Below are 26,957 nucleotides of genomic sequence, written 5' to 3'. Positions count from 1 at the left end.
ACGTCGTCGTCGGATGGGGCCGCCTCGTTGCCCTTGATCGGCTGGTACAGCAGCTCGAGGCCGCCCGACGGGTCCATGCGCACCTCGATCTCGCGCTTGACCGCGTCGAGGTCCTCCTGGCTGACCGGACCCATCACAATCGGCCGCGCGTCCCGCCGGTTGTCGGTGGCGCCGACGTACGGCTGGTCGGCCTGGTTGAGCTCGCGCAGCAGCTGCTCGAACGACGTGGGCACGCTTCCGCCGGCCTCCTTGCACTTGAAGAAGACCTTGCACACCGAGTCGATGAGCGCCGAGGCGATCTTCTTGTCGTCGGCGGCGCGCACGCCGTAGGCGCCGCTCGCGTTCCGCGCGGTCGGCATGTCGAAGCCGCCCTCGAGCCGCGCGTTGCCCGTCTTGTCGAGGCAGACCGTGCCGCTCAGGACGTCGGCCGCAACGTCCGTGGCAAGGATGAAGAAGCCGCTCTTGCCCTCGCGCGTCGTGAGGTCGAACGAGTTGAGCTCGAGCGTGCGGTTGAAGGGGCTGAGTGTGCCGGGCAGCCCCATGTCGGAGCCGACCGTGTAGACGCAGACGTCCACGTCCTGGTCAAAAGCAACATCCGTGCCGCGGATCATCTGCGTGAGGTCGCCCTTGAGGTCGAGCACAATGATCTCCTTGAGGCTCGTCAGCTGCACCGCGCAGCAGGCGATGAGCTGCTTCAGCAGCCAAGTCTTGCCGCTGCCGGGGTCGCCGATGAGGAGCGTGCCGAGAGCGAGGTCCGGGACCGCGATGGAGGCCTTGGCGCGGCTCCCGACGACCGTGCCAAAGTCCACGCGGGTGGGGGCGGGGGGCGGCTGCGGCGCGTTGCGCGGGGGCTGGCGGGGCGGCGCGTTGAGCACGCCGCCGTCCGGCATGCCGCCGCTCTCGCCCTCGCCTCCAGCCGCGCCGCCCCCGCCGCCGCCCTCGTCTCCACCCTCGCCGCCGCCACCCTCGCCGCCGCCGCCCTCGTCACCGCCCTCGCCGCCCCCGCCCTCGCCGCCCCCCACGCCGTCCAGCCAGTTGGCGACGTCGCCGTGCCCGTTGCGGCGAGCCAAGGCGGCTGGCGTGTCGCCAGCGAACGGGCCACCCGTCACCGTCACCGCAGCATCGGCACCCTGCCCGTGCAGCCACTTCACGAGGTCGAGGTGGCTGTAGCGTGCGGCGGCGTGGATGGGCTGCCCGCCGTCGTTGTTGGCGGCGGTGAGGGGCACGCCCTGCCCGTGCAGCCACTTCACGACGTCGAGGCGGCCGCCCGCTGCGGCGAAGTGGATGGGCTGCCGGCCGTCGTTGGTGGCGGCAGTGAGGGACACGCCCTGCCCGACGAGCCACTGCACGACATCGAGGTGGCCGTTCTTAGCGGCGAAGTGGATGGGCTGCCAGCCGTCGTTGTCGGCGGCGGTGAGGGGCACGCCCTGCCCGTGCAGCCACTTCACGACGTCGAGGTGGCCGCCCGCTGCGGCGTCGTGGATGGGCTGCACGCCGTTGTTGATGGCGGCGGTGAGGGTCACGCCCTGCCCGTGCAGCTCTTGCACGCGCTGCAGGTTACCGGCTCGGCAGGCGGCGCGCAGCTCCCGCTCCATCCCCGTCTTGCACACCTTGACCGGCTGCTCGCTTTGGACGCGCCGTTCCGAAAAGAATTTTACAAAGGAACTGCGAAAAGAATTTTACAAAAACTCCCTCGCACAACACAGGGCACGGGACTGGCGCGCACTGGCACTAACACTCGGAATTCAAGGGCGCAGACCCTCTCACAGCGCAGACTGGCACGAACTAGCACCACAAAAGGCACAGCATCCGAAAAGAATCGCGCGCACGCGCCGGAATACGCTCTTCCGGGTTCCTTTCTAGGTTCTCGGCGTCTCCTCGCGCCGGCGTCGTTACTCGCTCACCAAAGGCGGACTTCCCCACCCCCAAAAGCTATAGGTGATAGTCCCGCGCGGCGCGTGCGGCACCGGCTCTGCGGGGTCGGCGGGCGCCTCGGTGGGCTGCCATTCCACGAGCGAAGCAGCCGACGCTCGGCTGGAGCGCCTCTCCAGTCATGGACACCCATACCGCGTTACTCCGGGTGGTGTGGTCAGGTGGGCGAGCGGGTACGGCGCGACGCCCGTCTTCACGGACGGGCGCCCTTCCCGCACCAGATTCCCCGAGATTTCCCGAGAGTTCCCGAGAGAGTCCCCGAGAGTCCCCGAGAGTCCCCGAGACTCGCGCACGAGGCGGAGGAGCCCCTCGGTGGTGAGCTCGCTCCCCTTCTCACTCAGGAGCCTTCTAGGAGCCTTCCAGGAACCTTCGGACTTAGGATGCCTCCCGACGAGGCGGAGGCCGCGGAGCTCGAGGCGATGTCGCTCCTCTTCGAGCAGCAGATGCAGTCGCCCGTATACTCGATGGCGCGCGGGCCGCTGCTGCAGCTGCTGCTCATCCAGACGCAGTACATGCGGCGCGAGCTCGTGCAGGTGGTGGGCGCGAGGGGAGGGGCTCTCGGGTAATCTCGGGCGATCTCGCGGCGATCTCGGGGAATCTCGGGTAGACCTCGGGTGATTGCTCGTGCAGATGGGCGCGATGGACACCCTCATGGCACAAAACTCGCTCACCGCGACGATGTCGGCGATGCTGCCGGGCGCCGTAGCCCTCGCGCACCGTCGACGCAGTACCCCACCAACCCGGTACCCGAATCCAGTGACGACGCTCGCGCCGCCGCTCTCGCGCCTCTCTGCTCAAGCAGGCGCGGCACAGAGCCGCTGCCCCTCAGTCCCATCCCTGTGGATCGCTCGAGCCGCTGGTTAGGTGCGGCTCGTGCTGCGCGATACGGAGCGGCTCCTCCTCCGCTCGCTCGCCGCCGGCGCAGAGGTGCTCTCCGAGTCTCGACCTCGGCTTGCTCCTCTCGCCTGCTCAATCCCCAGCCAATCGGTCTCACAGGTGCTGTCCGAGGTCGACCTCGGCCTGCTCGTCATCTCGCTGCACGCGATGCGCCAGAAGGTGCGGCGGCACCGCGTCCTCCTCTCGGCCGGAGAGCGGCAGCTCCTCTTCGAGGCCCGCGCTGACCGAGAGTCGGACACTCTTGACTCACCCCTGACTCTAGGTCGTCGTTGCCTCATTAGGACTGCGCCGACCTCGAGTCGGACACCTTCGACGTGCACCACAAGATGCTCATCCTGCAGCGGATGTACCGGACGCAGCCCGCGCTGCTCCTCAAGGCGGGGCCGCCCGGCGCCCCCCGCCGCATGAGGCAGGAGCTCGGCTTCGGCATCGAGCACGACTCGGCCGCGTACACGGACTTTGGCGACGCACGCCGCTCGCGCAGCAGCAGGCAGGCGCGTGCTCTGGGTGCGCACGGCGCGGTTGAGGGGTGACCGACAGTCAGCTGTCAGGCAGGGGGTGGCGGGGGATGAAAAAGAAATCCGGCGCGTCCGACTGCGACACGGCCCGCGTGGCACGCCGCGAACCTCAGCCCGATCTTCTTTTGGCGCGGACCGGCGGCGACCTGCCCGGGAAGCCGGGCAGCGTGACGCCGCCAACTTTACCTCCCATACGTGCAGCCACGTCAGTACGTGTGTGTCCTCCTCCTTGTCGCTGTCCGCTGAGAAAAATTCTGAAACGGCGCGTGCAGGAGAGTCACCGACGAGTCGGTCCGCGTGACTCCTCGCCTCCCGCGTACTCTACCGTTCTCGCACACATCCGCCCAGATAAACTCACCGCGTTAGTTTGGCCTCACTGAAGCCTGACGATGCCTGAAGAATCGTCAGATTTCAGATTAGGACGCTGCGCACCCTCTAGACAAGGGACACCAGATCCGTTTTAGATAGTATATACTATGACAAGCGAACTCCCTCACACCGCAACAAGAAAAAGAAATGCGAGCGCGACAGCCCCAGCCTCAGCCACCGTATTGGTGCCTCTAAGAAAGAGCCATGTGACAGCCCCCCCCCCCCCCTCTCCCCAAACGCTCAAGGCCGCGCTCATTCCACGCGGGATGCGACCATGTGCGAGCTAGCTCTTTGTACTAACGTGTGAGTCCCGTGTCGCGTGTGTGTCGGTGCATCGCCGCGCCGCACTTTGGATCTTTGCGCACAACCTCGCAGCCGATCAGACCTGCTGCTGCACCGGCACCGATGCCGATGACGACGCCTCGCCTCCAGCGCCGTCGCGCGGGGGAGCCTCCGCAGAGCTGCGGCTGCTCATCTTGGCAAACACCCGGCTAAGGCCGCCTAAGCTGCGCCCCGCGAGGCTGCCGCGCTCGGCGATGCTGTCTGAAAGCAAATCCGCCCGCGACCGAGCGGGGGTCGCGCCGAGGCTTTTTGCCAGAAGCACGAGCGACACCTGCGGAGAGGGACAGCCCCTCGGCACAAAGCTATATGCGCGAGCTGTGGGAGAGAGGGCGCGCGCCTTGCGGTGGCGCCCGGGGAAGCACGACTTTGCCAGGTCCTTGTAGAGTCCGCCGGCGATGAGCTCCTGCGGCGTTGGGAGGAGAGGGATGCAGGCGGAGGGGAGAGGACGAACGTCAATGCGAGACAATCGCTCCTGCGGCGTGGTTTCGAAAAACTTGGAGAAGGGGCAGCCGCCGAGGTCCGGGTCGTTCTCGTGCGCCATGACGATCTTCAGCCTGTCCTCGCGCGCCTGCTTGACCTGGTCGGCCAGCCGCTCGTCGCTAACGAAGCTGTGCTCGTTGAGGTAGAGCAGCATGTGCGTCGCGGTGGCCGGCCGAGCATCGGCGGTGGAGATCGTGAGATCGGCAAAGGCGGCGGCGATCTCGTTGGCCAGCTCCACAGTGCCCCCGCGTTGGCCGGCGAGGCCCAGACCGTGGTTTTGGAAAAGGCGAGCGACTGGCTCTCGGGCTCGCCCGACACGCAAAGCGGGAGGGAGGTCTGGTTGAGATAGTTGGGCGAGCAGAGGAGCAACGCCTGTGGTTCAAGTGGGGTTGGTGGGAAACAGGGAGGACTGCGGAGCGGCTGGCTGTGGCCCGCGCGGCGCCTCGGCGATGATCTTGAGCGAGATGAGCTGAAACTCATCGATGCGATACCAGATCGTGAGCGGCCAGTCCTTGTCAAAGATGTCAGGCTGCAGGTCCTCGGGGCACTCTGCGCGCAGCGCCTGCAGCGTCCCGCCGCCCTTGTCAGGGTCCGCTTCTTGGACGAGGACCAGCGGCTTGTCCATCACGAGCGACGAGCGGATCTCGCGGAGGCAGTTCTGAGGCGCGGGAGAGGCGGGAGGTATAGGGCCAGAGTGCGGTCTGGAGTCGGGGTGGGAGGAAGAGGCGAGCCTTGGAGCGGAAGTAGCCCCTCGAGAGGAAGAAGAGGATGACTTGCGAGCGTTGGATACGGTTGGACGCTCTTGGGACGCGCCGAAAAACCAGAGGTTTGGAAAGGGGGCTACTGGGGCGCCAAATTCACACCTCGCGGGACTACTTATGTTTTCGTAAACGTAGTCGTGGCCCCCCGCTACGTTGCACGAATGCGACTGGGTAGCGGGGGGCTACAAGAAGAGAGAGCTAAAAGTACGTTCAAGAAAGGCGCCCCAGAGACCGCAGCCTCCGAGGGAGGGTGTAGAGGATGTAGAGTGTATCGCGCCGCCCCGCTCCGCCCCGCCCGCCGCCGCGCCGCCCCGCCGCCCGATGATTATTAATTAATAATTAATTAACAAATAAGTAATCACCCCACCGCCGCCGCGCCGCCCCGCCCTGCGCCGCCCGCTGCCTCGTCGCGCCGCCGCGCCGCGCCGCCCACCGCCGCGCCGCGCCGCCGCCCGATGATTAATAATTAATAATTAATAATGTGTGTTTGTGTGTGTGTGCGTTTGTTTGCGCGATGGCAGGGAAGGGCAGGGCAGCCGCGAGCGGCAAGTGGCGTCGGCGACGCGGCGAGGACACGATGGTGACGCCCACAGCGCAGCGTGCGCGGCAGCAGCGACGCCGGCGGCCCCACGCCGCATCAGCGGCGCTCTGAGTGAGAAACTCGCGCTGCACAGCCTGCTGAGCACGCTCCCGACGAGCGGCGCGCCACGCTGGCCCGCCGCAGGCGACGCGGGCGGCGAGCCGATGCGCGTGTCGTAGGCGTAGTCAGCGCTGGCGAAGCGAGGCGGCCGGCGCCGGCCCCCGGAAACGGTTGCAGCGAGAGAAACGAGTCAAAAGACACTGTTGAAAGTGTGGGGAGCAGCCTGCCGTCGAGCAGCGCGCCGCGCAAGCCCGCTGCTGGCGACCCGATCGAGAGCTCGTAGTCATGGTATACTATTCAGCGCGCCATATCGCGCCCGAGGCGGCCCGGTCTGGCCCTGCAGGCCTTCCCAGAGAGCTTGGCGAGGCTGTACAGAGTGCCGGGAGCACACTGGGCAGGCTCCCGTCGAGCGACGAGCCATGCTCGTCGCGGGCGCCGAGCTCGAAGACCCGCTCGGAGCTTCGCCCAGCCCGGCGGGCCCGCCCGCACGCCCGCGGCCGTCCGTAGATAGACATGGAAGACCAGCTTCTTGCCAGCGCTCACATGCCAAAACACACCTCGCAGCGCGCGAGACGTGGCCTCAGCTCGGCGCCGCGAGAGCAGCCGGTCGGCGTGGGTACCAAGCGCGCTTCGAAGGGCTCGTTCGCACCGAGAAAGGAAAAAGAAAAAACCTCTCAAGTCGCGGCCGCGACTTGGGACCCCTTCCCGTCCAGCAGGTCAACAGCCATCAGCAATGCCGCGCTGCGCAGATTTCGCCTACAAGAAGGCGCCCCACGCCCCCAGAGACCGCAGCCCATCCCCGCAGCCCGCCCCGCCTGCCCGGCCCGCAAGCCCCCCCCTGCCCGCCCTGGTTTCGCGCGCCGGTTTGGCGGGAGTTGAGTGGTGCAAATTAGCGGGCCGGACTGCTCCCCGCGCACGAGCCTACCCCTCGTACCGCGCCGCTCGCGCTCTATTCGCCCGCCCCCTTCCGTCTCCCCCGCCCCTCTGCGGCGCCTGCCCTCCCGCCAAGACCCGCCTGCCCGCCGCAGGACCACCCGTTTGAGAAGCGGCAGGCGGAGGCGGCGCGGATCCGCGAAAAGTACCCGGACCGCATCCCCGTCATCTGCGAGAAGGAGCCGCGCTCAGACATCCCGCCGGTGCTGCCATTCGCTCGCGGCCGGCGCCCCCGCTGCCCCCTGCCCGAGCGCTGGTTGCGCGCTGCGCCACAGGTGGACAAGCGAAAGTACCTGATCCCGATGGACCTGACGGTCGGCCAGTTCGTGTACGTGATCCGCAAGCGCATCTCGATCCCTCCCGAGAAGGCCATCTTCATCTTTGTCAACAACACGCTGCCGCCCACCGCCGCGCTCATGTCGACCGTCTACGAGAACCATCGCGACCCGGACGGATTCATGTACATGATGTACGGCGGGGAGAACACATTCGGAGAGCTCGAGCTGCGACCTCTCTCAGAGGTGCGACCCCCCCCACCCCCCCACCCCCCCACCCCCCCACCCCCTTTGCCGCCGCCTCCTCTTCCAACTCGTCGACCCCCTCTCCCCTGCCCCCCGGCCCGCAGCTGCTCGAGGAGCTCGACAGATGAGCGGCAGAAGAGTAGCCGCCCCGCGTTTCTCGCCGGCAGAGCCCCATCCGCACAGGCAGCGTGCCGCAGCGCAACTTGCCGCGGCGGCGGACGCGAGGGCCGATCCGACGCTGCTCGAGACCGATGACTGCCCTCTGTGCGTGCTCCCCTCTCTCCCGTGTACTCCCCCCCCCCCCCCTTCCCCCTCCCCCCACCCCCGCCCCTCCCTAATAAAGCGCTGCGCCCTAGTATCGCCTACCGCCCACACCCCTAACCCATATCCTAATAATATTACCGTGTGCTCCCGTGCATTCCGCTGGCAAAAGGTCGTCGACCCCTCTCTCTCTGTGTTCACCGCGTGTGGTTCATGCATGTGTGCGGGGGATTGCTATGTGAGTGTACCCTTTCTATAGCCAGCCAATTCTCGCGCGGAACGATTCAAATCATAAACAGGAGCGTGTGGACGCATCGCTGAATCGGTCGACGAGGACTAAATAAATAAACGGAGCTGAGCTGGTCGCCCGGGTAGTAGCACGAGGCGTACGGCCGCAGCGCCGCGCCCGTCGCAATGAGATTGACCTCTGCCGCGCGAGCGCGTGGGGCGGTGGCACGCCCTCCAAGCCGTCGCCTCTGCCCGCAGAGGAGGGACGGACGGCTCCGGGAGCCGACGTCAACGCAATAGAGGCGTGGGCAGCGACGTCAGCGCAGCAGAAGTGGCGTGAGTAGCGAGCTGAGCATGCCGTTGACTCTCCGCGCCCACCGGAAAGCGACCCACCCGAAGAGGAGAGCGCCATTCCACCTCTCCTCGAGCTCGCAGACGAGCCCGTCCGCCGCCCGCCGGCGCACGAGCAGCGTGCTCCGCACGACCAGCCCGCTCGGCAGGAGTGCGCACGAGAAGTAGCGCTGGTGGAGGTCGACAGTGGAGGTGAGGTCGTCGATGAAGTTTGCGCGCGGCGCCTCGACGTGCTCCGGGCGACAGAAGGTTAGCGCACGGAAGGCTTCGCTCACCTCCCGCCGCCCTGAACAGCGAGCCACGGGGTCGGTGAAGGTCACCTGAGGGCTGCAGGCCTGCTCATCGAGGCCACGCCCGCTGTACATCGCGGCAGCGAGCGCCCGTTCCTTTGAGCAGCGAGGGTCGCTTGGCGCTGTGGCGGGTGAGTCGAGTCTAGAGGTGCAAGCAGCGCCGATGCCGGCGGCCGTGAACACGCAGTGGCCGGTCACCAGCGCGCCGGCTGCTTCACGCAGGCGAGGGAGCATCACATGTGCATGCACATGCATACTAGTACCCTAGGACGTCTGCCCGTCTCGAAAAAGGAGAAAAAAACCCGGCGCTGCCCGCAACCCGATACCGAGCATGGCCCGCTGGGTGCGCTTCTTAGCTCCCCTTCCTGGATGTGAGGTTGCCAAATGCACTCCAAGTGCCCCAAGAACCAAAGTGCAAAGATACGCAGTGGTCCATGATATGGACACAAAAACAAATATGGATTTAGGATTCAGCTGTACGGCCCCCCATGCAGCGACCCTTCACAGTGGCACATGCTGCCGGCTACGTATAGTACAAAATCTGCTACACAAGAACATGTTGCCCCTCCTCGCCATCTCGACGCCTACACCGGGGGCCTGCTGGCGAAACTCGGCTCTCGGGGCGGAGCCGAGCGACGCCCCCGCGCCTCGCTCTCATCTCAGGCACAGATGAGGGTGACCTCGCGCTCTCGGCAGGCGGCCGCGATGCCGCCGTGCCACTCGTGCGCCGCGGGGAGCCAGAGCGTCTTGAGGCTCGCAAAGGCGCCGCTCTCCAGGGCCGCGGCCATCGCGTCCACGCCGGCGGTGCTGATGCGCGGGTTCTCGCGCAGGCCGAGCGTGTCCACAGCGCCGAGGGCGGTGCGGCCGCAGCGGGCGAGGGCCTGCGGGAGCAAAGGGAGTGGCGGGGTGAGGCTCTGAGTACAGTCTGTGAGTACAGGGAGCGAAACGCAGCGTTTCAGACCTGCACGCCCGCGTCACCGATGCAGTTGGCGCCCAGGCCGAGCTTGGCGAGGCGGGGCAGCTCGCCGGCCTCAAATAGCTTGGTGAGGGAGATCACGCCCTCGTCGGAGATGTCGTTCCCAAAGAGCCAGAGACGCTGCAGAGCGGGCAGCACCCGGCCGGGGCTCGCCGAGAGCGCTTCCGCCAGGGCCTGGATGGAACAGTCGCCGAGGCCGTTGTGCGCGAGGCCGAGGGTGCGGAGGCGCGGGACGCGGGCGAGCGAGGCGACGATCGGGCGCAGGCCATCATCGCCGAGGTAGCAGCCTCCCAGCCGGATGTGCGAGAGTCCGTTGGTGAGGCCGCAGTCCATCAGCATCGTGAGGGTCGAGGCCTCGGCCAGGCCGAAGCCCGTGCCGAACGCATCGATGCTCCACCGCAGCCGCTTCACCTGGAGACGACGCGGGGTGAGCGACACAGCACGGCACTCAAAGCAGCGGTGATCAAGGCGCGGAGCGACACCTCCTGTCGCTCGACCTCCAAGGCCCAACGCTTGCACTTCTGCTCGCTGATGTCGCTTAGCGCGGGAGCAAAGGACTCGCGGTGGTGAAGCCATTTGGCTGACGCTTGGTCGAGCAGCGGCGGAAGCGAAGAGCAATTGTCGAGCAGCGGCGGAAGCGAGGAGCGTTGCTGCTGCGCGAGCAGGAGAGCGTCGACATACGAGACCGCATCCGGGTCGAGCGAATCGCATTGCTCCCGTGCGAGCAGGAGAGTCGCGTCGAGCGACTCGTGCTGCTCCTGTGCGAGCCTCGCATCGAGCGACTCAACGAAGCTGCTCATGAGCTTCGGCTTCCGACTATTGCGTCCTTGACAGGAGCTCAAAGCGTCTCAAGTGCTGGATGTCACGGGCGCTAGGTGTTATTTTTTCTTCTTCGGCAAGGCGGCTCGCACTCCGTGAACAGAGCAGCGAGGCCTTTGGCGCCACCACCGTCTTCAGAACCTTTCTGTTCTGTCGGCCGCACTGTCAAAATGTGACTTCCAAACTGTTTCTCTTCCGGTGTGCGCCAGTCCACGCCCTTAAAGAAAGAAAGAAAACGGACAACCCAAGGGAGTCCACGCCCTTGTCGTACTTTGAGATCGTGCGGGAATTCTTTTCCAACAAAAGCAAGCGCTCCGCGTGTCTTCGTCCTCCGGTCGAGTCTTCCGCTTCTGTGCGCCGTTGCCCTTTCGCGCTCACCCTCCTACGCTCGACTCGCCGCCCCACGTGCACGCGCTCTCCACCGCGCGCTCTCCACCGCGCGCCGGAAGCCCTTGCTGCACCAGAGCCGCTCAGCCCCACGGCGCCGCCCTCGCCAGCGCCTCCGCGCCACCACCAGCACAACACGCGCGGCTGCGCCCCTCCCCGCCTCACTAACCACCCGCTCTTCACCGCCCACCTCTCCATCGCCCGCTCTCCACCGCCCACCTCTCCACCACCCCGCTATCCAACGCCGTCCCTCACCCGCAATCTCCGCCCCGCGCGCTCACACACCGCACTCTCCACCCCGCGTGATCACACACCACGCTCTTCGCCGCGCGCCGAAGCCATGAACAACAGACCTCACTTAGCAGGTGATGAAAGCTGTTCGGGTCCCGCGAGGCACGTACTTCAAGCACGCGGTCGGCACGACTGGTCTCGACGAGCGCCAGCGCGGGGCGATCATGAGCTACAACGCTTCACTGACTCAGTGCCCGCAGCGCTCGTGCGGGAACTACCTCGAAGATGGCCACGTCGGCGCGCACGTGCAGATCAAAGGTCACAGCGGCATGTGGATTATTCCTACTTGCAAAGACTGCAACACCGAGGCCAAGAACATCGCGGACGTCAACGTGTACAACACCAACGAGTGGGTCGACTTGACGGCCGGAGTTAGTTGTCGCCTTGCGGTGCGATTCGGAATACTGAGCCGACGCTGGTCGCAGAGCTGGCAAGGACCCGGGGCCGTCAGCAGTCAGGCGGTGATGCGCCTACTGTCCATTTCTCTGCTATACTTGAAACGAGGCTTCTGTTAGGGACCCGGCTTTTTCTTTGTTTCCCCGGGCGGGAGAAGTTCCTCTGTGGTTGGTTCTTGTGTTTGTTGTAAAATTCTTGTGTCCAGACGACTCATTATTTTTTTTTGGTCGTCCGTGATAGTTGAGCTTTGTGTTGTGTGTGTTGTTGCGCCCAACTGCGCAACTAGGCGTCGGCTCGTACTGACTGGGGCCCGCATACCACGCCATTCGGCAAGTGCTCTTCGATGTCTTCTGCCGCCGAGCCCCTGCTACCAATGGCCCTGGAAGGCGCCGGGAGCAGCTCGCACATCGACCTGATTCTCGAGGACATTGAGACCCAGCTCCTGCGCGTGGAAAGGGCTGCGTCGGCGGTGAAAAAGATATTGGGCGTAACAAACAAGCTTCTTCTCCTGCTCCAGCTTGTGGCCTAGATGGCGGGATGAACCCTCTAGCAGCATCTCTAGCCAGCAGATCTCACATCTCTGGCTCGATCACATCGCCTCGTCACACGTCACCCATGATCGTCGCCCCGCTGGATCTGCAGGCTGAGCACCTCTTCCCTCATTGCTGCGGCTGTCGCCCTGCACATCAGCCAAGAGACGATGGCTGTTGTTGGGGTGGTGAACGGGATCGCGGTGGGGATCGAGAAGAAGCTTCGCCTCGAGGCCAAGGAGGATGGCCTCGAGAGCGTGCTCGCGGAGATTGAGACGCTGCTGACGGAGACAAAGCACGCCGCGATGGAGCACAGGCACGGGCAGTTTGATAGTCATGAGATGTCCAAGCTACAAAAGGACTTCAAGCGGCTGCTGGCCAGCTGCTCGCACCTCATGCAGCTTTGAGCTGCTCGCACCTGCAGGCAGCGCCTGCTGTTTACTTCGAGGCATTCGCAGCGGACGCTAGCTACATTGGAGAGCTTCGAGGATGGATTGACAAGGACACGAACGAGGAAGACGCAACGGGGGGAGCCGGCGGAGGCGCAGTGACGTGACCCCCCCCCTCACACAAACCGCTCAGGGCTCACCCACGCACTGTGGGCCTTCGTTGGCAGACGGCACTTTATTTACTGTACTGTACTGGATTCTGCCGATTTTCCTGTCTTTTTTTTAGACGTGGGGAGTCACGAGGGTTGCCCCCCCTTACCAGCTCACCTGGTGTGGCGAGACGTTTACCATACCGCCTTACCTTACCTCGACTCTACCAAGACATAGACAAGACGAGAGCACGAGGAGCCCCGCACTGTGACTTCACACACATATTGAGGTGTGCGAGGCGCGCCTGAGCTAGGGGCAGCCGCGCGGTCCCCACAAAACCTCGAGACGCGAACCGTGAAACAGTAAAGTGAACAGATACTTTGCTGGGACACTGCGTCCGGGCCCCTAGGGGACGCGCGTCCACAGCACACTGCGTGTGTTCGTGAAGGTGCGGTCCGGCTCAGCTCAAGCCCCGCTGCCGTGCGGGATGACGCTCAGGCGCGCCGCGAGGGTGGAGGAGGGGGTCGTCGTGGCCATGCGCGGCGTGGCGACGGCGCGGGCTGCGCTGTCATGCCTCATAACCAGCTGCTCGCGCGCGTCGTCGCGCATCGTCAGCAGCTGCGACCGCACCCGCTGCAGGGTCCTGCCAAGCGACAGCGAGCTCCCCGCCACCGTCGAGAGACGGGGCCCGTCGGCGCGCAAGACGACCTCGCGTATCTTGCTCCACCGCGACGGCATCGATGCGGCGGCGGTGGCGCCCTCGGCGCTGGTGGCGGTGCCCTCGGCGGCGGCGCCCTCGGCGCTGGTGGTGGTGCCGGAGGCGGAGGCGCCGTCGGCGGCAAGGATGGCAGCAGCCTTGCGGCGTGTCAACGTGCTGCGTGGTCCGTCTGGGCCGAGGTATGCTGCGTGGTGGGAGCTGTAGGCGCGCGTGATGGCGTAGGCGGCACCGTGGAAGAGAAGACACCTATATAAGGAACCAATGATTAATTCCTTTGCACTTCATCGATCTCATCGCTCTGGGTGCCGTAAGAGGAAACACCATACGTAGAGGACGAAGCAAAAGGCGAAGACGAGTCGGTCCTCGATGCTCTCGTCGGAATCTCCTGGAGATCGACCACTGCACAATGATAACCGAATAATCAATCAGGTTCTCGCCGGCGTGTCGCCTGGGAGTTCAATGGAGCCGAACATCTGCTGCGAGGTGACGATTGCGTAGTAGCCGTACGTGAAGACGGACGTCCAGGTGAGCCACGTCAGGTAGGGCGGGATGGCGGCGATTGGAAGGAAGAAGCCGCAGACGTTCTGGTAGAGCAGCACCGCGCAGCCGAACGCGGTGGTGGCGGCGCCGAGCCCGGGGACGAGCGTGGTGAGGAGCATGGCGACCTAGCATGAGTACGTGTGCGAGGGGGATCACTCATTAGCAAGGCGGAGCCGAGAGAGAGGGGAGGGGGCGTGGTGATCAGCACTCTCCGACTCAGGACCAAGCTCGGGTCTCGGGGTAATCTCGGGTAATCTCTGGTACTCTCGACCGCTGAGCCGGCGAGGCCCATCCCGCCGGTGACCAGGGCGGCGGCCAAGTAGGCGGACCAGGCGGGGCGCAGCTGGCCGATGAAGTAGAAGCAGGGCGTGTAGAAGAGCGCCTTGAGGGCCGCGGTGAGCCCGAGCTTGACGAGCCAGGCGAGGTGCCACGCGAGGACGGAGTAGGCGCGCGCTCCTGCGAGGGGAGATATGGGGAGATATGGGGAGATATGGGGAGATATGGGGAGATGCGGGGAGATATGAGGAAGGAGTGAGCGCGAGCGCCGTGCTCGCGCGCGAAGAAGCGCTTGTCGGCGATGACGGCCGGCACAAACACGGCCTCGTTGACGAACAGGGCGTTGATGACGAGGAAGAGGAAGCCTCGGAACGCAAAGACGGCGTTCGCGCTGGCGAGGATCGCCCGGCCGCACTCGGTCGCGTCGGCGCCCACGTTGTACTGGCCGTTCGAGGCGGCTTCGTCCATCGGCACGTGGCAGACGCACCCCTGTCGCCCGCTCGGTTCGATGGGGTCGCAGCCCATGTCGTCGCGGTACACGGACGCTGGTTGCGCACTGAGCGGCGGCTGCTCGACCAGCAGGTAGGTTGAGGCGTTGAGCGCAAGCACAAAACCGTTGAGGACCCAGGTGAACTGGTACCCGAAATTGCGCGTGTCGAGCGTCCACTGCCTCCGCACCAGGACGCCGACCTGCCGGGTGCACACAGCGGCATGTTGCTGGCATTGTGAACCGCGTGTCACTCGAGTGAGTGTGTACGGATGTATGAAGCAACTATGACGACCTGGTGCATCAGCGGGGTGGGGTAGCCGCCGCTGCTGCCGCAGCAGCCGACGCGAGCGCCCTCCTGCTCCTTTGGAGCCTCGAGCGACGCCGCCGCGTCGGCGAGGTCCGGGTGGCACCCGAGCTCGACTGAGTCAATCTCGTCCTCGATCTTACGGCGGAGGGCCTGTGTTTGTTGTGAGCACGCCAGAGTGGGGGCGGGAAGATGGTGTCTTGCGGCGTCTTTCATTGGAGCGCCGCGTGACGGCGTGGACACAGTGGACGCATCTAGGCCGGAGGGCCGACGCGGCGAAGCGGGCTACGAGGTCGACACTCTGCTCGGCGCCGTCGGCGTCGGCGTCCGCCTCCTTGGTGTGCGTGAGGTCGACCACCACATCGGCGAGGTTGACCGACGGCGGGCACGCCACGCCGCAGCCGCGAAGAAAGTCGGGCACCTAGGCCAAGAGGTTGGCCCCCTTGTGTGATCACGTCTCGGTTGTACTCGGTTGTATGTCTCGGGCCTATATCTCGGGTCTATATCTCGCGGGTCCATATGCGCCTGCGCCACCGGCCCGCAATACATGGTTTCGCCCGCCTTGATCAGGAGCAGCTGGTGGAAGAGCGCGAAGGTCTCGGCGCGCGGCTGGTGGATGGTACAGGCGAGGGTGCGGCCGCGGTCCGCGAAGCGGCGTAGCGCCGCGACCACCTAACATGCAAAGGGGCAAAACCTCTCCACCGCGTGTCGTGTGGTCCACTCCGCCCGCTGAACCTCTTCCGGAGGAGGGGAAGCAGACCCACGGCATTGAGCCCACGGCATTGAGGAGGCGGGGGAGACGCAGCGGGGGAGAGACGTCGTGGGTCTTGTGTGCGTGTGGCCACCGCAGGCGGTGTGGCCACCGCCTGCTGCGCTCCGTACGCGTCCAGTCCGGAGGTCGGCTCGTCGAGCAGCACCAGGGCAGGCCCGGAGAGGATCTCGATCGCGATAGTGACGCGGCGGCGCTGGCCGCCAGACAGGCCGCCGGACACGTCGTCGCCGATGCGCGTGTCTGCCACGTGCGCGAGGTCGAGGTCGACCATCGTCCGGGTGATGAGCTCGAGCCGCTCCTAAGGTAAGGTGCGACCCCACGTCCAGGGAAAGGAGGCCCCGGCATCAAGTGCAAGAGATCCGATCCGTGGGTGAGCAGTGTGTGTCGCTCCTGGCGCCCGACGTCGGGCCCGAGCCTCAGGGCGCACACGAACCAGAGCGTCTCGTGTACGGTGAGCGTCGAGTGGCAGCAGTCCTCCTGCATCACGTACGCGCACGTCGACCGAAAGTCCGTGCCGCGCGCCTCGCCGTTCAGTCGTACATCCCCCTCGACGACGCCAACTCGCTTGGTGTCGGCGAGGATGTCGAGGAGGGTGGACTTGCCGCAGCCACTAGGGCCCATAATAGCAGTCAACGTCCCCGGCAGCAGGACACCACTCACGCCCTTCAGTATGTGCAACTCCGGCCGGCCCCGGCCGGACAGCTTTACGGAGTAGTGAATGTCGCGAAAGGTAACGAGGGCGGGCCGCGGGGTGCGCCGAGCGCCCGTCTCCGTGCTGTGCATCCGCCCGCCGCCGCCGCGCGTGATCCAGCCGTGTAAGCCGCCGCTCCGCCAGAGCGGGTAGACGAGCCATCCCCACGCAGCTATGGGAAGACATATAAACACTGCAACGCTGAGTACTGCGAATGAGGCGGCGACGGCATCATTGATGCCGATGCTGAGGCTCTCGTACCCCATGCCTGAAAGTCAGCGGATGGTCGCCATGCCTGAAAGTCAGCGGATGTGCGAAAAAAACATAAAAAACCCTCTCAGTGGAGAGACCACTTCACAGCTATGCCTTGCTCCTTTAGGTGCTCTTAGTATGTTCTTGAATCCACCCGTCCCTGACTGCCTGAGTACACTCCCTTCCTATTGTCTTGTACTCGGCGTCCTGTGGGTGTGTTCACAGTCTTGTGTGAATTTCGGCGCCGCCGAAATTCAAGGTCCGCGGTCTCTTTTGACCGCGGCGTTAGAGAGAGCTTTGCTACATGTTGCCTTTTGTCTTCTCTCTGGCGCTCCCGCTCTTGGCCGGCGTGTTTCCGCCGACATGGAGCCGACGTGAGGTGGAACGAACCCCGACCTTCACGGTCTCTTTTGACCGCGGCGTTAGAGAGAGCTTTGCTACATGTTGCCTTTTGTCTTCTCTCTGGCGCTCCCGCTCTTGGCCGGCGTGTATCCGCCGACAAACCCTCGCCCGGGGAGACCTCGACCGGGTCGTCGACGCCCTCGGAAGCGGTGGAGCCGGGAGAAGCTGGCGGAGATGAAGGGCGGCAGCGGAGGAAGCGACACCAACAACGAGGGAAACGACCAGACCGGTCGTCGCATAACGCTCGGGAGACGAGCAAGAGAGCGAATCAAGGAGGGTTGAGACCCTGGGAAGGCGAGGGGTGAGCCCTCAGGCGGGGGGGTCTACTCAAACGCCGACGCAAGTGAGTGTAGAGTGGTGGTGTGGGGCGTGCAGTATGGTGTTCATTAGCTCCGAGTAGAGGGGGCGTCCTGCAGTTAAGGGGAAACCCGGTACGCGGGGCTAACCCTCGGAGACCCGTGTTTACTTTAAGGCCCTTGCCCTGCGAACGCGCACCCCCGGGGCTAGGGCTTTCTTGCCCGCAACCCGATCCCGATCATCCGGCCCGCTGGGTGCGCTTCTGAGCTCCCCGGCCCTGGATGTGAGGCTAATGACTGCACTCCAAGTGCTCCAAAAAATCCGCGCCCCTAGCGGCGTGCCGTCCTCCCATCCCTCCCTTGGGTTGTCTGTTTTCTTTCTTTCTTTACTGGCGCGCACTGGCACTAACACAGGTACACCACGGGAGCCGCCTAAGCGACCCCCGCGAGGACGGCGAGGCACTTAGCTCCGTGCATTCGACCGCCCTCGCCGCAGGCAAGCTCATTCACAATCTGCTCTGCGATGGCCGTGTGAAGAACGACTGAGATGCGCGGCTTGTGCGAAAAATGAATTTTAAGCCCGGCAGGATTCCCTTAGGCGTGTGTGTGTCGAAAAGCTCGTCTCGTCGCACGCCAAGGGCTTGTGCTCTGTCGAGACGTGAGGCGCTTGCGCCCAGGAGGGAACGACGCTGCTAGAGATGCCTTTGAGAGATTTTGTTAGTTGTTTGAGCCTTTCGGGGCCCAGAGATAAAACTTCTGATCTGAGCCCTGGCCTCGACACACCTCGACACCAACCTCGACACCAACTCGACACCTCGACACCCCATGCCAACTCGACCAACTCGACACACCCCTCGACACCCCTCGACACCCCTCGACACCATCTAGGCTGGTACCACGCTCGCTGGTGTCAAGGTGCCAAACTCGACACCCCGACACCGCTCGACACCGCTCGACACCGCTCGACACCGCTCGACACCGCTCGACACCACCTCGACACCTCTGATGATCTAACACCAGCAGAGACGTAGACCCATTTGGAGTCACAGAGTTAGAAATCAGGGTTGCAGCAGCAATACTTGCCTGGCAGTACTTTCATCCCTGAGTTGCAGCCTCTCAAAAGTTCTAGGTCAAGTTGCGGCTCAGTTGCACCCCTGTTGATGTAGCAAACATGGCAGTACTCAGGCAGCCCTCAGGTGCTGCACAGCACCTTGATCCTTGTACAGTGGCAATGAATCCTCACGCCAGTGAGCTTGTGCCATGAGTGCAGACCTGTGGTCCATTGCGCTTTGTGCACTGGCGACGCTGCAACGGCGACGCTGCAGCGGCGGCGACGCTGCTGCGATGGGGTACTGTAGCCCTTAGCTGCTGGACAGCACCTTGTGCAGTGGCAATGTCCACTGACTCATGGCACCAGCCTTGTGAAAGGAGCGCTGTGGTCAGTTGCGCTTTGTGCGCCGGTGGCGCTGCAGGGGCGACGACGCTGCAGCGGCGACGCTGCTGCGGTGCTGCGCCTGCACAGCACCTTTGTGCACAGTGGCAATGACTCCCGGCACTTGATGTCCTCAAATGTCCACAGAGAGTATACTGGTTGTGCTCAGGTTGTGCTACATCAACAGGGTGCAACTGAGAGGCTGCAACTAAGGGATGAAACAGCTTTGCAACTGCTGCCCAAGTTTTGTTGATACACCCACCACCCCTCGACACACCTCGACACCCCTCGACACCCCTCGACACCCCTCGACACCCCTCGACACTGGCAAGCGTGGTACCAGCCTCGACAAGCCTCGACAGGCCTCGACAGGCCTCGACAGGCCTCGACAGGCCTCGACAGGCCTCGAGCGACAGGCCTCGACAGGCCTCACCGTGCTCGACACCTCTACCCCTCGACAGCAGCTCGACACCCTCCGCGCCACCGGGCCTCGACACCTCGACACCAGGGCTCAGCTGCTGATGCCATGCGTGACCTAGTAGTGTCCCCAGCTATGGGCGTGTCCATGTTGGAGCCAGGTGTGGTGTGGACGCGAGAATAGCTCCGCCGTTCATGGAGGCAACCGATGCGAGGTCGACTGGTGAGGTGGTGTGTGTCGTCCGTGGTTTCGTATATATCAAGAATACTCACTCACTCACTCTCGAGTCCCGTGCCCAGTGTCGTGCGAAAAAAGAAAACAACATGCTCTCAAGAGCATGGTGGACGGAGGGGAGCCGCAGGACAGCCCCCGTGCGTCCGTGTGCAGACCGAGGCCCTTACTCTACAGTGTCTCAGACCGACAAAGTCCCTAATGACCGTCCCTTGTATCGTATGTTTTGTGGCCCTCGGACGCATCGTTCGGGTCGTTGTAACCTGACGCGCAGAGAGAGGTGAGGCGCGCGCGCACCTGTGTGAAGTGTCCGTTGGCTAGCGAGCGCGCGCACCGATCGACACGGCGGCCACGACAACGATTGCCGTGTCGTCTTCGTCTCCCAACTCGGTGACAACCCTACGAGGCACGAGCACAACCTGAGATGGACGCGGTTTAGGCCTGACGAGGGTGCGTCGCGACCTGCCGCAACCGTAGGTAAGACCACCGTGGATCACTTCCACGGGCAGCAGTCTGCCATACGGGAAAGTTGCTCGTATCTCGTCGTGGTCAACCGAATAGCCCTCCGGGATCCCCAACTTGACGTGAATCAGCATGTTTTTGCGCCCTCCCGGGACGTGATCGACCATACCCGGGATCGAGTTGAACTCTATCGCGTTGCGGCACGCCCGCACTGCTGCAGAGGTCGCGCCTGCGCCCTTGCGATCGCCGTGCTGGTCACAGCCGAAGCCGGTCTGGACAAACATGAGCCGATTGAGAGCAGGTGCCGACGCTTCCTGCACTGCGCCGAGGCCGAGCCGCCTCCACTCCTCGTTCCACACGGCGCTGCCTTTGCCAGAGAGAGCACGGACGGCGCTGCCTTTGCAGGCGAGAGCACGAACGGCGACGACATTGCTAGATACGGCGCGCAAGAGTGCACCTCGTAGCACGCGCATCGGCTTCGCGTCCTCTGATACCCTCGGTCGCGTCGTGGCGCGCCGGTTTTATTAAACGAGGCTCAAGCGTTTCAAATTTCTTTTGAGCTAGCCTTCGATGTTAGGAAACAAGCAAGGCCAGACATGGCATATCGCTCTCGGGCCCACAGCCCCTTCGGAGAGAGATTTTCTCCCCTTCGCCCTTCTTAGTTCGGACAACCGTCCTATCAAATTCAACTCATTCCAGCCTGAAGCCGCCCGAGGAGAACTCGAACCCGATCGCATCCGCTGCCGCCTCCAGCGCGCCCACCTCCGCCTCGCTTAGTCGCCATCCCATCGCGCCCATGTTTGCCGCCGCCATCTCCGCGTTCCTCGCGCCCGGGATCGGGATTGCTCCCTTCGAGACCACGTAGTTGATGGACACCTGAGGCACCGACTTTCCGCGCGCCGCCGCGATGCGCTGCAGCTCGCGGAGCAGCGGCGTGTAGCCTCCATCGGGGAAGCCGTCGGCTCCGCCGACGACGTACTTCTTCATCGTGAGCGACTTTGGAAACTTGGGCAGGTTGTCGGCGTCGTACCGGCCGCTCAGCAGCCCGTTCGCTAGCGGAAAGTAGGAGATCACGGGCACGGAGAGCTCGGCGCACTTGGCCAGCGTCGCCTCGACCGACTTGCGGTACATCAGGCTGTAGTTGATCTGGTTGGACGCGAGCGGGATCCCACGCGCTGCGAGGAAGGCGTGGACGCGAGCGACGTAGGTTGGCCCATAGTTGCAGACACCCTGTGGCCGAGCTGGCAGCGTGCGTGGGTGTATCTGTGCGTATGTGCCTGTCTGTGCGTGCCTGTGCGTGCCTGTGTGTGTGTGTGTGTGCGTGCCTGTGTGTGTGTGTGTGTGTGTGTGTGTGTGTGTGTGTGTGTGTGTGTGTGTGTGTGTGTGTGTGTGTGTGTGTGTGTGTGTGTGTGTGTGTGTGTGTGTGTGTGTGTGTGTGTGTGTGTGTGTGGCTTGCTACGAGTGTGAGAGGTGGCTTGTGCACCACATTGGCAGCGAGACCCATCTCGTAGCACCTCGCCAACCCCTCCCAGTACTCCTCGTCCTTGCGCCGCTCCAGACCAAACGCTTTGAGCGGCTGGATGAGGTCGGGGAAATGGATCTGGTAGAGAGGGATCTGCTCGACACCCAACCGCTCAGCGCTGGCTCGGCACGCCTCCACCACACTCTCGGCGTTGGGACGCCATGGAACAGGCGCAAACTTGGTAGCCACGTGCAGTTCGCCGGGCCCGCAGCCAATCTTGATGCCGGCGCGAGCCGCGGCCCAAGCCGTCAGCCGCTCGCTGTTGCCAAACCCGTACGCCTCCGCGGTATCAACAAAGTTGCACCCGGCGGCGACGGACGCCTGCAGCGCGCCGGCAGCAGCCTCGTCATTCTCTTTCTTGTCCAGCGCTAGATTCAGTGTGCCGAGCCCCGCCTCGCTGATGGTCAGGCTGCCGAGCGCACGGGCGCCAACCGGACTGGTGACGACCGCAGCAGCGGCGACGAGTGGCGACAGCAAAGCGGTCAGCGCGATCCTCATCAATATCAGCGACGGTCTGCTCTTCCCGCTGCAACTGGAGACAGCCTGGCTCTTCCGCGGCCCGAGAGCGAAAAGTGGTTGCGACGAGAAGAATTTTACAAGCCCAACCCGATGCCGAGCGCTCCCATCCCTCCCTTGGGTTGTCTGTTTTCTTTCTTTCTTTTTTAGCGTCCGGCCAACTGGGTGCGCTTCTCAGCTCCCCGGTCCTGGGCGTGAGGTTAATGACCGCACTCCAAGTGCTCCAAGTGCACCAGAAGAATTCAACAAAGATCTCTCGCACAGACTAGAAGAAGAACATACAGAATTCAACGTACGAGCGGACCCAACATGACAGAACACACGTTCGAAGAAGGGCGAACCAGGACGGACATCCGAGTGGAGGCTGGAGGGGAAGGCCAGGACGCTCTACCTCGGAGGGAAGAAACCGGCGCAAGACAGCGGCACGCACCTGGGGTCGAGAGAGGAAGGGGACAATCGAGTGATAAAGCTAGAGGGGACCCCGGGCCTCGAGACGAACGCGACATGGGAGGAGGAGATACCCAAGCAAAATAAGATCACGAAGGACGCGGTGAGAAAGATGATGGAGAGACAGGAGAGGGAGCGACAGGAGGGGAGCCTCGGGGCGGATGAGACGTTGTTCCCAGAGGGGGCGCCCCAGAGACACATAAACTGGCAGAAAGAAGGCTACGAGCTGTTTGTGGGGCACGGATACGGGGCGAGCGCGATCAGAGTAGGGGAGCTACAGGAGGACCCCCTAACGCGCTTCTTGCTCCGATACGATGAATTTGAGGCGGGGGGAGAGCTGACGGACGGCAAAGGAAAGCGAATTAAGATGGGAAAAGACAGCGAGCCGCTGCGGTCGGGGAAGGGACGAGCCCTGAACGTGAAAGTAGCGCAGACATGTCTCGCGCTGCACGTCTCACACCAGTTCACACACTTTGCGGCGACGGACGGAGGAAAGGACCATGAAGACAAAATGGCGGAGGATGGAAAGTACGTGCCGAACCCTAGGGTGGCGTACGGCGTGTTCGAAGGACCGACACGATTCGGAAAGAGCGTCCCGGGAGACGCACAGGTAAAGGGGAAGGACTTGGGGAGGAGCTACCCTCCCTCCAAGGTAGATACGAGACGGGCTATGGACTGAGCGACCGATTTCCCATCGAGCAAGGCCTCGGCCAAGGGTGCCTCCTTTCGCCCGCACGCAGCAAGCTCATGCTGGCCGTGATGCAGCGAACAGTCAGTAAGCTGTGTAGAGGATTTGATTTCACAGCGGCGGGTGAGAGCGTGCCGCAGCTAGTGTACGCCGACGACGGCCTGTTCCTCAGCAACGACATAGCCACGATGCAGCTAGCGCTAGAGTGCGCCTGCTTAGTGACAAAGATCTGTGGCAACAGCCTCCAGGTCAAAAAGAAGAAGAAATCGGCGTGGTCAGCGACGTACTGGGAGAACAACGAAGAGCGGGATGTCGAGGGCTACGAAATGAGGGTGCCGAAATGATACCACAGCTGAAGGGAGACGAGAGATACAAATACCTCGGAACGGAGCTAAGGACCGGGTGGGCAAACGGCGAGGGCCAGACGGAAATGAGGGAGCGGTGCGTAGCGGACTGCAAGAGAGTAATCTGGATCATAGGCAACCTGCCGCACTTGACAGGAGAGCAGATCCGACGCAACATGGCGCTAGCACTGAGCGGCATTATCGGCTAATACTACGGCCGGTCCACGGTCATCACATGGGAAGACTGCCAGAGCATTGAACAAGTGAGGGCGAGCGCCCTAAACGCAAAAGGGTACTCGGTAGGAATCCCACGACTACAAATATACGATGTGAAGGAGAGAGGAGGGATGGGAATGGAACACGCGTACACGTACGCAGCGGCGGCGCTGATCGATCAAGTGGACCGGGCCCTCAGCGCGGTGGAAGGGGAACCAGCGAGGGTGGCCGTGGAGAGCAGCCTAGCGCACACTTTGAGGAGGCTGGGATGCCGAAGTGACAACCCGCTGGAGTGGAAGCCGAGCTGGGACTGGGAAAGGGAGCTCTCGGACGAACTAATGATCGAAGCATATCTAAAGGCAAAATGGAGGTGTGGGGTGGAGACGGTCACGACAGCGGGGTGGGAAGAGAGCAAGAAGGGACCGCTTAGACCCGAGGCGTGGAGAACGACAGAGAGGCGAAAGAGAGCGTCGGGCCCGCTCCTCTTCGAGACAAGGCGTCACGGCTGGAATAACAGAGACCTCGCATGCGACTTCGCACGCAACCTAGCCAAGCAGGGGATAGCGACATGGTCGGACGTGTCACAACGGGGCACCGGGGAAGTGTTCTCCGCAAGGCCCCCCGACCGCGTCGAACTCATCGGCGCGGGCTCTCTCGGCTACGGGACCGGCCCCAGCTTCGGCTGAGGGCTGACAAGCTGCCGAGCCCAAATCACTGTGAGAGTCGTGATTTCTTGTTGGTTTTCATGGTCAACCCTTGGTTCTATCCTCGCGGCGACTGGTACACCTTATACTGGGACGGCAGCACGGCCGAGAAGGTCGCACGGCGCGCTGTCTTCCCGACGCTCGAGCACGACGACCACGACCCCGGGCCCCTCGCAGAGCGCATCAGTCAGGCGCGACAAGCGCGAGTTCTCCGACCGCTCCTCCGACGACTCCTCCACTCCGACCACGGCTCATGCGGCACCGACTCCACTAGCGAGGCGAATGACATATTCCACACCCTCGACGACCATCTCGGCCACGGTTCCGACTCCGGCTTCGGCTGGTAGTCGACAAGCTGCCGAGCCCAAATCACTGTTGGTGCCAGATTTCTTGTTGGCTTCTAAAAATCTCAAATGTCTCGGTTAGGTTAGGTTAGGTAGGAAGGTGAAGAACAGCCAGGCTCGGACTGGACACCTACGCGGTATCAGCAAGGTAGGTAGGAGCTCGGATATCAGAGTACCGACGGCTAAGGCCGAGGCAGAAAAGGTTTCTGTTTTTTCTCCGCTTTTCTTCACAGGATTTTCCTGTGAAGAGAGACGTAGAGAAACAGATCTTTCAAACTCGGTGTCGAACCACCAGCCCGACGCTCACTACAAGTGACAGCAACTTCTACCCTTATAAGTCTCTCGTGTCGGCGCCGACGCTCTTTTAACGTAGAACGTCCCAGCTGAACACCGCCCGCCACGATCGATCAGTCCACAATCGTCGGCCCGCAGCGACCCGCAGCGATGGATGCCGCCGCCCCCCCGGCCCCTACGGCCGACGCGCCGATGCACGACCGGCCTCCGTCGGACGGCTCTCCGGCCTCTCCGGCCGCTGCCGCCCGCGCTGCTGCCGATCCAGTCCCTCTCACGCTCAGCGATACCCGCACAACCTACGACGACAACTTTGGTCGCCGGCTTTGGCCAGGTGCAGCCACCACCTGCTTGCCTCCATGTTCACGCTTCGCGCCCCTCCCCCCCCTCTGACGCCGCCGTATGACCTTAGGTGAGGGGCACGACTACTCGCCTGGAAGGCGCTCTCATCAGCAAGTCACCCAGGCACCAACTCCTGGGCGTTTACGCTTGACTACGAAACCATGCAGTGGATGCAGCTCGATCAAAACGGCGACGCCAACAGCTGGCCCCTGGGCGAGTTCCTTGCGCTCAGGATGAGGTGCGAGCCATGATGCTCGACTATCAGCGTGCACCAAGTCGCTCACATTCCGTGAGTTCGTCAACGGGCCGAACTCTCCAAGTCGACGGCGATCTCGAACTCCGACAACTGGACCGGTGCACCAGCCGCGTAGGACGATGGCTCCCTCGACGACATCCCTTCATCGACGGACGCCTTCACCGCCGCCGGCCCTGGGCCATCCAGCGCGGCCTCCGACGGCCTGCACGTGATCGAGGTACAGAAACGGTGGCTGCCGCAGCTCACACCCTAATCTATCTGCCTTAGGCACGGAGCCAACGGAGCCATCGCGCATGCCCGCATCGCGTGCGGCTCCGAGGTCTCCCGCCGAGACCGGCTCGGCGCGGCGCGTGGCCGCACGCCGCCGTTGAAAAGGCGATAGGAGAGGGGAGAGCGCCGGCCACATCGAGCGAGCGCTGACGTGTAAGGTGTCTGCGCTGCTCCGGTGTGTGTGGGATTATGCCTCCCCCCATCTGTGCGGCGAGGTGTTTGCGGTGGGTGCGATGGCCGATCGTGCGCGATGGCCTACCATTGTGCGTGGTGTGTCGGTGTGTCGGTCGTCCGGAGCGTGTGGCGGCGCCGTTGCATGCAGCGACTCTGCTCACGCGCCACGACTGCTTTGACTGACTTATGAGTGCTGATGGATGATCTCCGACAACCCAAAACCAAAATGAAAATGCGGAGTGGCCCCACTTTGGCGTGCAGATCCTGCGTCTCTCACTGCCCGCGAACAACAGAGGCGGGTCCGCCGCGTCCCCCACTAGTCCACTGAAAAAGAAACAAAAGCGAATACGGACGGCCTGCCCGGAGCGCTTCGCACGCCATTGCCGGCCCGCGCGCCCCTCGCACGCGCGCCAACGCAACGCACCCCTAACGCGCTCCGGCGCCCGCGCTCGACGCCACCTCGCCACCGCTGCTCCGCCGCAGGATTACTACACGAAACAAACATGAACGCCACGCAGTTCGAAGAGTGCATGAACGCGATGCAGGGCACCCCGCAAAAGCGCAGCGCGGCAGCTCGGCTGCCGTCGAGCGCACCAGGCGAGGAGGCGACGAGGCGCGGCCGCACGCCCGTGTCGCGGCCGCACGGCGACCGCTTCATTCCTCAGCGCTCAGCCATGGACATGGACGTCTCCCACTTTGAGCTCACGCGCGCGCGCGAAGAGGAGAATGCCACCGTAAACGCGTCGCCTGCAAAGGCGCGGCCGCTTGCGCCGCTCCCTACATTCAAACGCACATCCACGCCCTTCCCTCTCCCTCGCCCCTCCTCACCCCCTACCCCCCCTTCAGGAGGAGTACAAGAAGGCGCTCGCTGCCAACCTCTTTGCGGGCGGTGCGACCAACAAGGCGCCCACTCTCGCCGCCCTCCCCACCCCCACCCCACCCCACCCCGTACCCACCCCACACATCCCTGTCCGCCTGCAGGTGCTCGCATTCAAGCACAAGGCGCCCGCCGCGCCGGCCGACCACCAGAACTCGCTGCGCGTCCTCTACACGCAGGCACGAGACCCCTCAAGGGGGGGGGGGTCTCCGTTGCAGAAC

At 63.8% G+C, this 26,957-nt stretch overlaps 9 protein-coding genes across 9 annotated transcripts in view; 4 read left to right on the top strand and 5 right to left on the bottom strand.

The window, feature by feature from the left end:
- Positions 1-1,124: 1,124 nt before the first annotated feature.
- On the bottom strand, positions 1,125-1,484 carry EMIHUDRAFT_56432 (hypothetical protein; the record flags this gene model as incomplete). The annotated part of the gene is made up of 1 exon (XM_005791402.1): positions 1,125-1,484. A coding segment is annotated over one exon (360 nt), but the record flags the coding sequence as incomplete, so codon positions are not given.
- An 891-nt stretch (positions 1,485-2,375) lies between these two features.
- On the top strand, positions 2,376-3,362 carry EMIHUDRAFT_423067 (hypothetical protein; the record flags this gene model as incomplete). Its single annotated transcript, XM_005791401.1, has 5 exons — positions 2,376-2,465; positions 2,563-2,760; positions 2,797-2,859; positions 2,929-3,042; positions 3,111-3,362. 5 exons carry the CDS (start codon positions 2,376-2,378, stop codon positions 3,360-3,362), a joined length of 717 nt encoding a protein of 238 aa, XP_005791458.1.
- Positions 3,363-6,635: 3,273 nt separating this feature from the next.
- Positions 6,636-7,698, top strand: EMIHUDRAFT_439957 (hypothetical protein). Its single transcript, XM_005791400.1, has 4 exons — positions 6,636-6,705; positions 6,968-7,075; positions 7,148-7,393; positions 7,498-7,698. The coding sequence occupies exons 1-4, from the start codon at positions 6,673-6,675 to the stop codon at positions 7,519-7,521; spliced, it is 411 nt and encodes a 136-aa protein (XP_005791457.1). The 5' UTR covers positions 6,636-6,672; the 3' UTR covers positions 7,522-7,698.
- Positions 7,699-10,653: 2,955 nt separating this feature from the next.
- Positions 10,654-11,601, top strand: EMIHUDRAFT_439944 (hypothetical protein). Its single transcript, XM_005791399.1, has 2 exons — positions 10,654-10,670; positions 11,071-11,601. Exon 2 carries the CDS (start codon positions 11,074-11,076, stop codon positions 11,509-11,511), a length of 438 nt encoding a protein of 145 aa, XP_005791456.1. The 5' UTR covers positions 10,654-10,670; positions 11,071-11,073; the 3' UTR covers positions 11,512-11,601.
- A 1,325-nt stretch (positions 11,602-12,926) lies between these two features.
- Positions 12,927-13,199, bottom strand: EMIHUDRAFT_223880 (hypothetical protein; the record flags this gene model as incomplete). The annotated part of the gene is made up of 2 exons (XM_005791398.1): positions 12,927-13,104; positions 13,189-13,199. 2 exons carry the CDS (start codon positions 13,197-13,199, stop codon positions 12,927-12,929), a joined length of 189 nt encoding a protein of 62 aa, XP_005791455.1.
- A 405-nt stretch (positions 13,200-13,604) lies between these two features.
- EMIHUDRAFT_454512 (hypothetical protein) lies at positions 13,605-16,518 on the bottom strand (the record flags this gene model as incomplete). Its single annotated transcript, XM_005791397.1, has 8 exons — positions 13,605-13,844; positions 13,991-14,175; positions 14,265-14,685; positions 14,778-14,942; positions 15,058-15,210; positions 15,324-15,461; positions 15,635-15,859; positions 15,964-16,518. The coding sequence occupies 8 exons, from the start codon at positions 16,516-16,518 to the stop codon at positions 13,605-13,607; spliced, it is 2,082 nt and encodes a 693-aa protein (XP_005791454.1).
- Positions 16,519-19,481: 2,963 nt separating this feature from the next.
- EMIHUDRAFT_223878 (hypothetical protein) lies at positions 19,482-20,218 on the bottom strand (the record flags this gene model as incomplete). Its single annotated transcript, XM_005791396.1, has 3 exons — positions 19,482-19,546; positions 19,618-19,682; positions 19,746-20,218. 3 exons carry the CDS (start codon positions 20,216-20,218, stop codon positions 19,482-19,484), a joined length of 603 nt encoding a protein of 200 aa, XP_005791453.1.
- A 76-nt stretch (positions 20,219-20,294) lies between these two features.
- Positions 20,295-21,784, bottom strand: EMIHUDRAFT_439942 (hypothetical protein). Its single transcript, XM_005791395.1, has 2 exons — positions 21,229-21,784; positions 20,295-20,975 (listed from the first exon to the last, which is right to left on the bottom strand). Exons 1-2 carry the CDS (start codon positions 21,763-21,765, stop codon positions 20,436-20,438), a joined length of 1,077 nt encoding a protein of 358 aa, XP_005791452.1. The 5' UTR covers positions 21,766-21,784; the 3' UTR covers positions 20,295-20,435.
- A 4,439-nt stretch (positions 21,785-26,223) lies between these two features.
- EMIHUDRAFT_417498 (hypothetical protein) overlaps positions 26,224-26,957 on the top strand; it is a 2,710-nt gene continuing 1,976 nt past the window's right edge. The window contains exon 1 of the mRNA XM_005791394.1: positions 26,224-26,710. Within this exon, the coding sequence (XP_005791451.1) occupies positions 26,363-26,710 (348 nt within the window). The 5' untranslated portion in view covers positions 26,224-26,362. The remainder of the gene's footprint in view (positions 26,711-26,957) is intronic.

Source organism: Emiliania huxleyi, assembly GCF_000372725.1.
Source record: "Emiliania huxleyi CCMP1516 unplaced genomic scaffold EMIHUscaffold_113, whole genome shotgun sequence".
NCBI lineage: Eukaryota > Haptophyta > Isochrysidales > Noelaerhabdaceae > Emiliania > Emiliania huxleyi.
The sequence above is the reverse complement of the archived record's forward strand: the minus strand, read 5'-3'. Positions and strand labels throughout refer to the sequence as shown.